The following is a 15170-nucleotide window of genomic DNA, read 5'->3' as shown; positions in this document are numbered from 1 at the left end:
ACAAAACCTAAAACCACATTGTCTAACATTTCCTTCAATGAGGCACTGAATGCTGCAGAGTGCTCACTACAAAGTGACAGCTCCTTTGAGCCACTGTGATCTGTATTCAAGTTCAGCCAGCCAACATGGAAGGGCTGACAGAAAAATAAACACGCCATTTTCTCTCTACAGAGACACAAAATGCACAGAGCCAACGCATTTTCCAAAGCTGGGAAAGAACCCTCTCTCGCAACCATTCTCTACCAAAAAACACAAGACTTTGTTCTGAACAGGAAGAAAGGTTGGGAGTAAAGAAATGTTTAAAGCATGACAAACTACACGTTAAATATGAGAGAAGAAATATTCACCTAACCAGTCTTAAATTAGAGAGGTATGGTGAACTAAATATTTGACATTATTAATTATGTATTGTGTTCTTTAGGAGCATTCAATTAGCATGGTTCATTTCGAGGCACACTTAAAATTACACCATGTTCTCAGCATCAGTTTAGCAATAAATGTGAGAGAAACCAAAAGAACACTGACAAAAAGGGTGCCACTTTTATTAGAATCCTAACAAGCTTCAAGTGAAACCCAACTTTGGGTATATTAGGGTATATTAAGTACTTTTTTACTGCAAAAACCTTCAAAACACAGGCTAATGTAAACAAGTATAAGCACCAAATCAGTATAAAGCTTGTTGCAACTTTTGCTGTACCTCCTGTGTTGAGCAACATGAACATTAGACAAGTCACAATTATGTAGGACTAGATATAGAGACATACTCTCATGACTATACAAAAAAATAAGAAAATGAGCTTTCTACCAAAACACTCACATTTTAATTATGTATACACTTCTGTTGTCATTTCTTGTCTTTTCTGACAGGCACGGTTGATACAGGAGACACTAATTTCATATACGCAGAATAGAATGACTCTTGTACTTTGGCAAATACCTTATTTTCATTAATAATGGTGGCATATAAAGAAAATATCTGAACAATTCTGATAGTCTGTCACTTGACAATAAAAAAAATAAAAAGAAGGCAAAGAGACGACCTAATTGGAAGGGTTGTATTGGTGATTGGTTTTAATCGTCAGGAGACGGGTGAGGAATGAGTTTTAACAACTGGCTATTTAATTGTAGCAGAAGTGAGGTCAGACTTGGCTTGTTTGGGGTTTCAGTAACATTTATTGGGCATTCACACTGGACACTGTTATATCAACTCTCCTATATGGTAAGTCACTACTAACAAACTGTCATTAAGACTAGTGACAAATAAAACCAGCTGGCTTCTGTGGTTAGCAGTATGGTGTAAAAGTCGATGTAGTGCTTCCGTGAGAAATCTGGTATGAATCAGATTATTGACATCTGTTGACTTTCCAGGTTTGACCAAACATTTTTCAGCAAGTCTTAATTATGCTACTGGATGGAACAATAAAGATCACAAAATGTGGCATACAAAAAAAAAAAAAAAAAGAATTGATGAAAAAATGATCAACACAAAATTTTGCTGACAAACCAGGCTATCAAACTGTAAATCAACATGACATTTTGTACAATCATTAGTGGCTTGCACGCACGGACACACACTCACGCACGCGCACACGCACACGCACACAACGTTTCAATGAAAGCTCACTTTTACATTTAAAACATTTCACATGCAGAATTATACACATGTGGGCTCTTTCTCACACACACACATACTGTTCCGAAAGCAGTTGCTAGACTTGAAGCCCAGTTCATTGAGAATGTAGCAGATTACTTGGAAGCATCCTTACCGATCAGGCACAGAGTCTGGAGAGCTGCTGACTGTGTCCCCATCATAACATTCAGTGCACATGGCTGGCTTAGTCAGTGTCTCACACCGCAGTGTTTCAACACACAGCCCGCTTCAGGCCTACAGCAGAGGACAGCAAGAGCCAGGAGATTTACACCATATTGCTAACCGTGTCCCTGGCGGTCGGGGGGCTTCTCTCTGAGACGGACTGGCAGACGTGCTTGCTTGCATGGGGCAGTGGTGGATATCCTTCAGGTGAGAGAATGTTCTGCTCCATGCACAGTTACCTTGGCAGGGTAAATACAGCACATTGCACCCAGCAGCAGGTGAGATAAACTCTCGCGCTCTCTCTCGCTCACATGCACCCATACACATTCTCACTCACTCACGCTTGCAAACACACACACACAAACGCACAACCATCTGTTGCTCATGAGTGTGAGTGTGTGTGTGTGTGTGTGAGGTCAGGATGTCACATCCACACGCTGATGCTCAGCTGTTTCCACTGTAAACACGGACAGAGGGTCAAACCACTCCTCCCCTCCCATTCTTCCTCTCTCCTTCACCAGCTTGCTCATTTAGCTCCGCCCAGCGGGTCGTGCTGCTCACTTGCCCAGCCGCTGCTCACAGGCTGCGTAGTGCCGCAGGGCACTGAGGAAGTCCTCGTACGAGACGTCTTTGTGAGAAGGCAAAGAGCTGGAGGAGACAAGGACAGACCCAGCATTAAGACACTGGAAGCCATTAGCCAGGATGCCTGGACTGTTAACAGTGAGCAGGCTGCGAGAATGCTGTTCCAGGGCAGAGCGAAAGGACCGTGAGCAAGCCTTTCCTCCTGCTTCCTGTCCACCAGTCAAGCTTAGTACGGCTGAGTGGATCCTGGACAGAGGTGATGTAGCGCCATCAAGTGGTGAGATGGGGAAAGGGCCCAGAAGAATGCACTTTAGCAATGATGCACTGTGCCATCTGTGTGTGTAAGAAATAATTTCTCCAGACTCACCAATAGGATAAGAAAAAAGATGGTGAATTGGCGATTTTACACTTTTGAAAAGTTCTCATTTTTAGACACTTAGTTTTGGGCCCAGATCTATATTGTTGCAGGTTTATGAATTCTAGATAATTCTGCACTGCTACACAAAAGCAAGAATTGATTACTGATTATTTCAGGAAACATCAACCATAGTTCCAGGACGTGCACCAGTACATCATATCATTGTATGAGAAAGCACCAACTCCTATCGACTGAATGACAGACTTGGCTCAGTTCAGCCAAGTGACTACTGCTCAAAGGCTAGTTGGCTCATGGTTTATCGTGATAATCAGAGACATAGGAATAAGCACGTCTACCAGTGTGTCCAGAACATACACAGGCATGCATAGACACAGCACGACACTCACATGAACTCTGTAAGTCTGATGTGCCATGGCAGGAAGCCCAATGTGCTGTCCACTGGGCCGAACTTCATCACCAGGTCTGGGTCTGGTATGTCTTTCGATTCTGTAAACACGAATAAAACAAACGGATACAGTAAGGGGAAGGGTGAAAGACAGAGAGACTTACCGATGGGCACCACAAGTTCTCACAGACCCAGGAAACCCAAATCTGTTTTCCTTCTAACTGGGTTAATTTCACTCTTCTGGACAGACAATGTGCATAAACACACCGTGCCCCACAAAAACCGTTCCAAAGTTCAGTACATGACTAATACATTTAATCAAATCCTGTGCCATTCTGATGTAAAATGGATGAACCTTATGTCATGTAAAGTTTATGTAAGCTTTTCTCTCAGTAGCCAGAAAGCCGATACCAGTCCCACACTTTCTATTCCTTTTTCACAAGGTAAATCTAACCATCAAAGCAGAGGCGTTAAATCTAAACAAGAAGGTGTTAGATCAGGACACACTGACACTACAAGAAATCTGGGAGGTAATCAGTGCTTGGCTATGGTATTTTGTAGTAAAGTCTTGTAGTAAATGTTGCCATTCTGTCCATGATGCTAGCCGAGTGTGTCTAAGCCCACAGTTTTAAATAAAAACCCAATCTCCCGTGAGCGCGGTTTATCTGCTACCTGAAATTACTTGCATTGGTATCCTCATCAGTAGGTTTGCTCATGTACGCTTGACTAGTAACACAGCAGGCTGTGCCTCTATGACAGCAGGCTGTCAATCAAACATGCTCCATTGGATATCAGGACTACTCCCAGAGTGTTCTCAGCTAGGGTGGACGATTCAGTGTTTATCAACAGTATTATCATATTTCTGTTCTGGATTTGTTTATTTTTGTGGGTATTTTTTTTTATTTACTCCATGACAACACTAATTTAGTATCACACAAATATTTTCAATATTTTTTATATGAGCTCTGGGTCTTTAAGATGCTTACAGAGTCTCTTTTAACATGCTGGCTGGACAGCTGCAGAGTCATAGCACAGCTGCAATGGGACTTCGTACAAGGGACTGTCTCATAACTCACTCCCCTTTCTTTCTCCCTTACACACACACACACACACACACACACACACACACACACACACACACACACACACACACACACACACACACACACACACACACACACACACACACACACACACGAGGAAAAACAGCTACAGTCCTGTTTAGGATTCCTATTACAGAAGCCCACATTTGCCTGACAAGTTTCCAGATTGGTTCATATTTCAGAGAGATACAGTGTGATAAGCAAAAAGCAAAATGTGCTCATCACTTACAGAATATTACTAAACTCACTCCTAGCTCTATGTATATCTGTAAAAAGGGCATCTGTTTAAAAACTGCCCTCTTAATTCAATTACTTTTACATGAACTTAATACTACTGTATTAAAACATAAAAACACACACCACTTTAATTTAATAATAATTTAAGAGTCAGCAGGGTTTGAACTTCTTTTTTTCTCTCATTTTAATTGCATTTTGAACTGTATGTTTCACCATAGTCAATACTGGAAAACCATACCTGTTCTACTTAGTGACATGTGATTAAAAACTTATCAAAAAAGAAGACCTCAACACACTAAGACAAACTCAGTGCAAACCCAGAGCTGTACGATCAGGCAATACCGTCTGAAACCATGCAGAGGGTGTTATAGTGCAAGGGTACTAAAGCGCACTTTGCCCACGAACCAACAGGTCAGTCATACATTCAATCATACACTTGCACTCCAGATCACCAAGACTCTTCATCAGTTCCTGTGTTCACCTACAGGTCCAGCATCATGTTATCTACACCAGGTGGGCAGATGGAAACACTACAACTTTTCCACAATAAAATTAACCCATGACAATTTAACTTACTGAAGTTACGTCTATAGTGGCACTGTTGAACACTATACGAACACTAGACCTCAAAGCACACTAAAGGCTTGTTAAGACCAGGTTTGAACTAAGATACACGACACATTTGGCCTTGACTACTACTTCACTACTCATGCTAGTCACAAAGTGAACCGAGGCAGGTCCCATTCGGTGTTTGAGGCATGTCTGATTCACCCACTCTGAAGTGCAGTGTGAGGCACGCGCTCACCATCCCCATTGACAACCCAAATCCCCTAATAGTGAGGAAGGTTATGCGGTTCCCCATACTGCTGACTGGCAGGCAGGCAGGCAGGCTACTCACCCCGCAGCAAGGAGTCCAGCAGTGGGACGCTGATGTCTGTGGATGTCCTCTCCTTCTGTTCCACAGACTTGCACAGCTGCTGAGCTGCACGCACGATACTCAACTTCCCATCATCTGGAGACAACACCTTCACCACTGTCTGACATGACAACACTGCACACCCAGGTGCACACACAGAAACAGGCATGCCCATACATACACACACTTTATAAGGAAATCACTAAGTAACAAAACTCCTATATTTAAGACTAGAGAATTCCCTTTAGGTACTCTAGTTTTTTTCCATCCTAAAGAGTAAACAAGCAATACAGTATCTCGACTACAGACAGGACAATCATCCACAATTCTTGTTTCGTCTCACACTGACTCATGTTTAAGCCCAGCATAGACCAGTTTTGAAACAACATACAAGTACAGTTTTTGTTTAAAAGAAAACACTTCAGCCATATTACACAAGTGAAAAGATCCACAACAAGCCATCCAAGTAAGCCTTTTCTGGCGTAACCTGTTCGTGCACAAGCACCTTCTTCTGAGGGACTGGGTACAGGACTCACCTGGTTCCTGCTGCTCTGAGGAGTGGCTGATTAGCTCCAGCGACGTCCTGCGCTTCTCCGGGTCCAGGAGCTCCCGCTGCTGCTTCATAATCTCCTCCATCAGCCTGGAATTGTTCCTCCTGAAGACCCCTGTAGAAACAACCAGCCGGAAGCTAAGGCAGGAGGTAAAGCCTTCCAGCAGCAGAAGGGACGAGGTACAAATGTTGATGACACAAATAGCTCGGCTAGGAAGCTTTCAGTTTTAGCATCTGAGCATCTGGTGACATCAGTAACTGAGACATCGGCAAGATCGCACAACTGACAATTTTAGATGTTCCACATGGCAATGGCTCTCATGTGGAATACAATGAGGAAGCTGCCACAGACACTTAAAATGAATATTAACTTATGAGTCACACACATGAAGAATATTACAACAGTCCTTTTCATGATATTCCTTAGGAGGGACATAGTCCAGAAGAGGACTGACACACTCAGACCGTGACATCAATATGTGCTTTCTGAGTTGCGTAATCTTGGTTAAAGGTAATTCAATAAGCAATCCTATCCACACAGTCCCACTCACACATATCAGAAGACAGGAACTGTCACATTTTATATTACAGATGTTGCCACTTATGCCAAGCCAATAATTTCCTTTTAGTAAAAAAAAAATGCACATAGTATATAATTAACACACATTATCACATAGTATATAACTTACTTTATATGTCTTTCACCTGATTAAGACCACCAACAGTGAATGAAGCAGTGACAGACTCTCTCCAGGGATATTTTAGCACAACACAGCACAGCAATATAGCCTTTAAAGTGAGGCAGTATTCAAGATTCTTGTCTATGCAATATGAAACTTTTTTCGTGTCTGTATTTTTATTTGTTTTTTGGATGGGTAGTTTCCAGAAACAGTTTCTAAGCAATGTGGCTAATTCAACTGATAGAAAAGATAGTGGCTCAACCCACAGGCACAGGTGTAATGCGGTTGCTTAGGAACAGTGTTTACTGCTAGCTTCCATTTATAAGAAAACATATGAATGTTGCAAGTCTGCCGATGACAAATCATTTAATACCTTCTGGGAAACACATTCAAGTCTTGTGGTACCTCACGTGACCGCCTAAGTTAGCTAGCCAGTCTTTCGGTTGCTGAGCTTATTCTTAAATATATATCCAGGCAAATTAAAAGAGGTCTTACCTGCATTATCGTATACACTGACATATGAAATGCCTACTGCCATACACCAGACGACGAGATTCGCTATGTCTGTGTACTGGTGATCATCTTCGACTATTAGCAAGCCAACATGAAGAGGCAGCTTCTCTAAAGCCTTTCCGTCGGTTCCCAAACGAACGCGGCGACTAACACGTTTGGCAGTTTGCGTTCCGATCTTTTTATGGCTTGGAAATCCGAGCGCTAAGGAAACCAATAGTGCTGCTGTAGCTCGCTTCCAAAGCCTGCCGCTCCATTTCCAAACGTGGACTCGCAACCAAGTGATAATCGTTCGCTGGAGCTGCAAAAGGGCATGCAAAACTCGCCATACAAACTCGTACACCAACGCCATGATAGAAGTGTTTAAAACTGCGTTTCCTGCTTCGGAATCAGTCAGGGATTCAAACAACTTCGCATGCTAAACAGTATTTAATTTAGCGAACATTACATTAGACAGTAACAAGCCATTTTGCTTACTGCCAACACCTCAAGCTGCCGGCTGCCATTTTCATCAACCTTTACACTTTGAACTGAAGTGTTGCATGGAACTCGGTGATTGGACAGTTGAATCTAGTCATTCTAGCTCTTGATTGTAAAGGAAGGCAAGATGGTTTACCGTGTTCTGACTTCCTGTTTCAGGTTATTTGCAAATAACCACTTTTTCAATCGGGTTTACTGTAAAGATTGCATTTAATTGAACATACATTTAGTTATTCATTGCGTAATATTGACAGAAAAACTATTGGACATATGTTAATTGAATGACCTTCATGTATATCTTTTTGGCACGAGGTTAAAAATTAAGTACAAATAGCAATTACTTTAAACAAAGAGTAAGATTTTGGAAAGGTCACCCAAATAAAATAAAATGAAGTGTAATAAATGAAATATAAGCAAGCAAACAAACAAATTAATCCCTGAAGTATTTTTTCCAATTTAGAGAAATGTTTAGGATAGATTACATTTTGAATTTGTATAATACGATTTTAAAAGACGTTTTAATGACAAAAGGTGTTCATTTAGCTTTCTTTTCAAACTTATCATTTTAAAATGTATAGTATACCAAAGGCCTCTGAATGAGAATAGGAAAAATTAGTGTAATTAGTGTGTAGCATAAAAAAAAATAAAATAAAATAAAATAAGTTAATGCCAGTAATATATATATATATATATATATATATATATATATATATATATATATATATATATATATATATATATATATATATATATATATATGATCATTAATGCAGAATTACAATTGAGGAATTTTGTTTTTTTCAGAGTTAAACGAAATAATGATCTTCTATTTCAGAACTTTTCAGATTCAAAATTTTGATAAAATAAAGCAAGGTGTTCTTTGTGACACACAATAATTGAAAAGAAGAAATCTATTTGAGGTAGTTACAGTCCTAAGAAAGAAAGCTTTGTAACACACTATTAGCAGCAACCATCCATGATATCTGGTGGCACACAGAAAACTTTATATACGTATTAACAGTGAGATAAACTGCAAACTGCAACTCACAACCAGAGGAATTTGACTAATGATGCTGCATTTCTTTTCATATTAGAAATCATCATCATAGTATTCCTCATTTTCTGTATGTTCCATTTGGCTCAACAGTAACGAATCCCTAGTCTGATCCTCACATTTTTCCTGTGCATTTACATATGCTTGCCAAATGTCCACGGATTTATAGACATGCTCAGTGCAAAATTCTAAGCTAATATCTATATCCCTAGCTAGCAAGGCCCTCTTGATGGTGAGGAGCTCACAGCTGCAGTTCCATGGGTTTCCCTCCAGGTAAAGTGTCTGGAGGTTGGGAAGCAGAATATTCATGGAGGGCAGTGATGAGAGTCGGTTGTTACGTAGATTCAGAACTTGGAGCCTCTTGAGAGACGTCAGTTCATGTTCCTGTATTATGGTGATGTGGTTGCCTTTCAAATCCAAGCGAACTAGTGTTTCAGGGAGCCTAGGATGCCAACACAGAAGAATGGTCAGTGTCTAAAGAAGTACAATATGAGTAAGGTGTGTTAGATTTGGAATTCTCCATGAAGAAAGAATCCTGGAAATCTATATAAATCTATATAAAATGACCAGTGATTATTACATCTTATCAATTTTAATGTAGCTTTCACATATGAACTTCTAAATGATGACTTTATCTGCATTTTAAAATGTAAAATTTGAATAGTTTAATCAAAAAATGCTTATTCATACATTTTTTTCAGAGAACATTAGTGTTACCAAAATCTACATGCAAAACTGTACCCATATGGAATGGTAGGGAGGAGATTCTGCTCTAGAGCCAGGTTGGTTAGATGAAGACAGTTTCTCAGAGCGTTGGTTTCAAAGTGCCGGATGGTGTTGTTCTCCAGAAAGAGATGTCTGAGTTGTCTCATTCCCGAGAGATGTTGATAGGTCACTTCCTGTATATGATTCTGCCCACAGTCCAGCTTCTCTAATTTAGGTGAAAGCCTACTAGGTATGACCTGCAGCTGGTTACCTGCCAACTCTAAGGTAGTCAAGCTGGGCAGACGAAGACCACCATCCACAGATACAACTCGGTTGTAGCAGACAGACAAGGTGGTGAGATTACAAAGTTGGGCCATGTCACGACTCTTCAGTGTCCTAATCTGGTTCCTGTCCATGTTCAGATGAATCAAAGACTGTGGGAGGTCATGAGGGACCCGTGTCAGGAGGTTTGAGGACAAGTCAAGCGTTTTCAGAAGCTGCAGTGATGAGAAGAAAGCTGAAGGCAGTGACAGGACCTTATTATTTGCTATGCTAAGTCGATTTAGCACCGGTAGCCTGAGGAGGCCCTGTACCATTGCAATTTTATTACCTTCCAGATAAAGACCCTCCAGCTTCACGAGACCTGAGAGGGTGCTGGGCCGCAGCGTGGTAATCAGGTTATTCTGGAGGTTCAACATACGAAGCCTCTTCAAACCCTGCAGAGCAGACTCCTGCACAGTTTGGATCCTGTTGTGGCCCATGTGCAGGTTCTCCAGGCTGGGGGGCAGGCCACGGGGGACATGACGTAACCGGTTTTTCTGGAGGTCCAGAGTCCTTAAAGTCCTCTGCGCCCTGAGTGCATTGGCTTCAAGCTGCTCGACTCTACATGACAACAGGATCACTTCCTCAAGGCCAGACAAACCAGAGAAATCTCTACCCTAAAAATAAATGAAAACAATAAGAAAGCATTTACTGTAAACCTGGAAAATAAAAGCATCTCAATGCATCTATAAACATTTTTTTTTTCATCAAAAATTATATTTGCTTGCAGATACTCAAACCAAGATAATACAATTGGAAGAAATGACTAAAAAGAGTAGAAGAAAGAACAGAGAATTTGCTTAAGTAAATGTGAGGATGACAATCACAGGCGCAGCTGGCATTCGTAATTAACAAGCAATAAATAAACATTACCTTTATCTCCTTAATATGGTTGTATCCTAAGTTAAGTTTCCTCACGTCTCTTGGGATGCCTGTAGGTATAGACTGAACCCTAAAACACTGCACTGATGCCATTGGTTCACAAACACATTTCTCTGGACATGCATGGCTGCTTAAGAAGCTAAGAGTACAGACCAAAGTGTAAAAGAGAAAGTGGAGTACCCACATCATGCATTCATTACTCAGAGTACCCCAATGTCGAAAGCATTTTGAGAAACCAAGGCTTAAATAGCTCAGCAAATCATATGTCGGTGAGAGTAGGGCTTCTGTGATCCATTTGAAACAATGGGTGAGATCATTATCTCGGTTTGAAAAAACACAGACAAGGAACTGGCATAGCAGTCACAGATTGTTCTGTTTGTTTGCAGACGTGAGAAACTTGCTGATAACCTGTTTACAGCCTATTATGTTTAGCAAATGCAATTTCCTTTGCTCAAATACTTTTGCCAAATACCTTCTGTTTACCCCTCTTCTTGAATACGTTTTCTTTTAAGAGATGTTTCTGTATGCGTAAAAAAAAAATAAATTAAAAAAGAATTTTGATGATTTTTTTTATGAAAACATAGATAACTGACATTATCTTGTAGTTTTATTAATTTTCATGTTAACTTCAGTTCCCATTAGTTAAAGAAGGATTTTTTTTGTAGCAATTATGTTCGATATGTAAAAGAAAAAGATGAATAATTTTTGTATGCAGCAATGCTGAAATCCATCTGAACATAAATGAGGTCTAGAAGAGTTAAGTCAACACTTTATACCATAGTTTTCATACAGCTTCTTAATTAAACACTGGGGATTTGACTGTGTGGAATGTCTGGTTTATTTTGATAAATGTTGGCAAATAATAGTTCTCAGGGGGGTTGTGAATTTCAGTTTTAAAAGGTTTAGAGAAAAAAACTGCACCATCAGCATAAAGAACAAGAAAAAATAAGGAGCAAGGAACAATCAGGAAAGACGAACAAAGTCTACATGCTTCACCCATCCTGTAGGGACAATATGGTGATGAATAATTCACAAAGGCAACCGAAACATTTTATGCAATTGCAAGGAAATGAAAAAGTAAAAACAAACCTATTGCAAACGGTATTGTGAGAGAATCTAAACATGCTTTAGAAAAAAAAAATCTTTATGCCCTCTGTATGTTGGAAGATGGTGTAAATGGTTTAGTCACTTGATTAAAAAACATTTATTATTTTGACATTTCTTTAATGAATAGAGTTGTAAACACTGCCGAGCATTCTGGAAAATAGCATAGAGGGATCTCAATTAGTTCTGGAGTTTCTGTCATAATAGCATAATAAAACTAAGGGATCAGTGGGTTTAGTGGGGGGAGGGATGAGCCTTCATCATCCATATGACATATGTCGTGGTAAAATTACAGATGTCTGTGATAAATGTCTGTGCTCTGATCGATTAGATCGGTTTTCTTCTGCTTTTTTTTCCTGTGTGGGCGCCTACTCGTGTGGCAGACTAGTGTAATCGGTTCATTTCGATGATATATCTTCGTTTTCGACATCCTGATCAGATGAGAAGACGGAGTAGATCAAAACGACATAATTATTTTTACTCCTGTTGTCGAATTAAGTGGAGTATAGCTGAAAGGACTGGAGGGGTGCTTGGTTAGGTCTCTGAGAAACATAAGCGTTGTCTTGTTTCGTTAAGATATAAAGCTGGTAGCGACGACGTAGCGAGATTGTGGAAGCTAGCTTGCTAGCCAGTGTGCTATTTGGAAATGTCTGCGTGTGCCGCCGGTGTTTCTCCTGCTTCGCAGGGCTCGGCCCTCGCTGGTCCCGGGTCGGGGATGTCGATGTTCCGGTGGCTGGAGGTTCTAGAGAAGGAGTTTGACAAGGCGTTTGTAGACGTCGATTTATTGCTAGGAGAAATCGACCCTGACCAAGCTGACATCACGTACGAAGGCCGTCAAAAGATGACAAGTCTCAGTTCTTGCTTTGCGCAGCTTTGCCACAAGGCACAGACCATCTTTCAGCTAAACCACAAACTTGAGGTAAGGAACCGTTGTTTAAACATTACGGAGAATGATAACGTTTTCAAAGAGAGGAGTTGTAAAATTGTCACAATGTCTTGTTTATGAAGATCGACAAGTCTTTGGTTTGCCTGCACACCTAACTAGTCTCACGTAATATAAACCATAAACTATACAAACTAGCTTTGTCATTGATTGCGTGTTCGCATTTTTCTGTGTATTTGGTGGCTGTACTCCTACTTCGCCGCAGTAACTTACTACCTTCTGGTTGGTCGAGTAAACAAGTTTTTCAAGCCCCATATCCGCCCCTGTGGCTAGAAAATATCGTCCATTTCGTCATTTTATTCGACTAATCAACATCTCCCCGATTTTATTATTCTGCTAATGTTTTTTAAAGCCCAGTATTTCTCTTTAGGTTGTTACATTGCACAGTGAACATCAGGCGCCGTTGTCCAGGTCTTACAATTTCACTATTGGCACAGTTTTCGATTACATTTAACACAAAAGTCATGCGTAGCCTATATTTAACAATGCTGTTTAGTGAAGGAATATTGTTATCCTTTAGTATAACACAACTCTTTTGTACACATGTTATCCATGACAACATTTATTGCTCAAATCCCCAGATAAGATGATTTTTGACTTTTTGGATTTGAGAAACGCAAGGTTCATGGGTAAAAATAAAGTGAGCCTGATTAGGTGGGTTCCCTTTGCATACCTCTTTGCTCTTTGTTAAATATGTGAACTAAAAGCCCCAGTCAAATGCACACACATTGGTGTGAGGTGAGCCATGTTGTCTATCTGGTGGCATCAGCCAACAATAGAAATGTGAGATGAGCTTCAAGGAAAGAAATGGGGAAAGAATGTCCTGTTCTCTCCCATCTATTCATGGTCTCTGGGCATTGCTAAACAAAAAGAAAATGGATAATGGATAGCTTGGCAGACATATTCAGTGGCCATATAACCATAGTTCTGTTTTTTTGTAGACAGCATCTTCAGTGTCATGAAAACACAGGCTGATGACACTGAGAATTTAAATTAACCATATAAAATGGAAAATGGCCCAGGTTTCTGGTGTTTGAATTCCAGAGGTTCTTATTTTGACCTTATATATAATAAACATCAGAATGGACCTTGTTGGCCACCATTAGGGCCAACACCTTTCAAACAAGATGTTAAGACATACAGGTCCAGGGCAGTATCTCTGCAGAACCTGCTGAGCCAGTAGCATCACATTTTGGTGAACAATTAGGGTCAAATATAGCCTAAGAATCCACAGTGAACTGAAGCACTTTTTATTGGAAAATCTGTTTCCTGCCTGGGATTTCCACCAGAGTTCTGCTGCCTGGAAGTTACCATCTTGTTTCTGATAGAAATCTGCACAATATGCACAACACAGTGCCTGGTGAAAGTGTCTGGCAGGAAAAGAAAGGCAGTGTATGTGAATGTTCTCTGCTGAAATACTGGCAGTATCCCAATTGCTTTTTCCTATCAGTAATCCTTTGGTACTCCGTGAGGTATGTTGGTTTGGAGTGTTGCTGCTAGAGGCATGTCTGCACGCCTGTTGTATACACCTGTCCTGCCTCTTTTTCCACCGTGCGGTCCCGCCTCCCTAGGTGTTGTCTGTAGCATTCACCCCTTGTGTATTCCCACAAAAGCTTCTTCTGTTTGTTGCGTGCTGCCACGTCATGGGTTACCGCGTCCTCGTGCGGTAGGAAGCATCTGCTCCTCGGGGGGGGGCGCGCCTGGTGGAATGGAGACGTGTCGTACACTGCCGTTGCTTGATGCAGGGCTAGGTGTGGGACAGGCCCCAGAGGAAGCGGCTCTCTCCGTACCTTGGTTGTACACCCATATCACCTGGACAGTTGCTTCTTTCCTCCTGGCCTGCCTCACTACTTCCGTTAGCCAGAGCTGCCATGTTCATTAGTGCACGAAAACATGAAATTACTCTGCAGCATCCAAGCTCAGGATGTGGCGTCCATTAACTAGAAAGCATATCCGGGCTGCTTACAAAATGCCCCATGTAACATTGGGTCATACTGCGTTATTAGGGTTAGACAGTGACACGATTGATGCAGCTGAGCTGACCTGCATACACACTGGGCTGTGATGCTGAGATGTAGCTTTAGGGGTAGGCAAGGTAAGGTGTGTATAGCAAGTATTCCGTTTCCAGCTTCCCGGGTGGCTGCCTCGGGAGAAATGAGCATTGCGACAGGTATCGTGACGACACCCCTGTCACCCCCCCCCACCCCACTGGAGACTCGCTCAATGCTCACTCATTAGCTCACTCAATGAATTCAAACGGAAGATTAGTAGAAATTAGATGACTAGAATGACTGGCTCATTGGTATTTTTAAAAATCCTTGGTGTTTATCTTTGCTGTTTCATGACTGCTCTTCCTGGACTGGACTGTTTTTCACAGACTAACATAGTTTGTGTCCATGTTTTTAAAGGGGAATTTGCCATAAAGACATTATGTGGATCATTGCATATATGCAAAGCATGTATTTTATCATGCACAAAACTAATCTCTCATGTAATAAGGCCTTATTACAAATATATAGTGCACTA

General features: G+C 41.0%; 3 protein-coding genes across 5 annotated transcripts in view; 1 reads left to right on the top strand and 2 right to left on the bottom strand.

Moving 5' to 3' along the window:
* Positions 1 to 516: 516 nt before the first annotated feature.
* Positions 517 to 7666, bottom strand: nus1 (NUS1 dehydrodolichyl diphosphate synthase subunit). The gene is made up of 5 exons (XM_027001697.2): positions 7141 to 7666; positions 5952 to 6080; positions 5398 to 5550; positions 3161 to 3260; positions 517 to 2461 (listed from the first exon to the last, which is right to left on the bottom strand). The coding sequence occupies exons 1-5, from the start codon at positions 7505 to 7507 to the stop codon at positions 2371 to 2373; spliced, it is 840 nt and encodes a 279-aa protein (XP_026857498.2). The 5' UTR covers positions 7508 to 7666; the 3' UTR covers positions 517 to 2370.
* A 902-nt stretch (positions 7667 to 8568) lies between these two features.
* Positions 8569 to 10791, bottom strand: LOC113572283 (nephrocan-like). The gene is made up of 3 exons (XM_027001701.2): positions 10589 to 10791; positions 9431 to 10332; positions 8569 to 9131 (listed from the first exon to the last, which is right to left on the bottom strand). The coding sequence occupies exons 1-3, from the start codon at positions 10784 to 10786 to the stop codon at positions 8726 to 8728; spliced, it is 1506 nt and encodes a 501-aa protein (XP_026857502.2). The 5' UTR covers positions 10787 to 10791; the 3' UTR covers positions 8569 to 8725.
* Positions 10792 to 12071: 1280 nt separating this feature from the next.
* The window catches only part of gopc (golgi-associated PDZ and coiled-coil motif containing), a 9612-nt gene continuing 6513 nt past the window's right edge, over positions 12072 to 15170 (top strand). For all 3 annotated transcript variants that reach the window (XM_035524281.1, XM_027001668.2, XM_027001667.2), the window contains exon 1: positions 12072 to 12620. In XM_035524281.1, the coding sequence (XP_035380174.1) occupies positions 12348 to 12620 (273 nt within the window). In that variant the 5' untranslated portion in view covers positions 12072 to 12347. The remainder of the gene's footprint in view (positions 12621 to 15170) is intronic.

The sequence above is a fragment of the Electrophorus electricus genome, chromosome 3 (genome assembly GCF_013358815.1).
Source record: "Electrophorus electricus isolate fEleEle1 chromosome 3, fEleEle1.pri, whole genome shotgun sequence".
Lineage (NCBI taxonomy): Eukaryota > Metazoa > Chordata > Actinopteri > Gymnotiformes > Gymnotidae > Electrophorus > Electrophorus electricus.
Note: the sequence above shows the minus strand (reverse complement) of the source record. Positions and strands in the feature narration are given on the sequence as shown.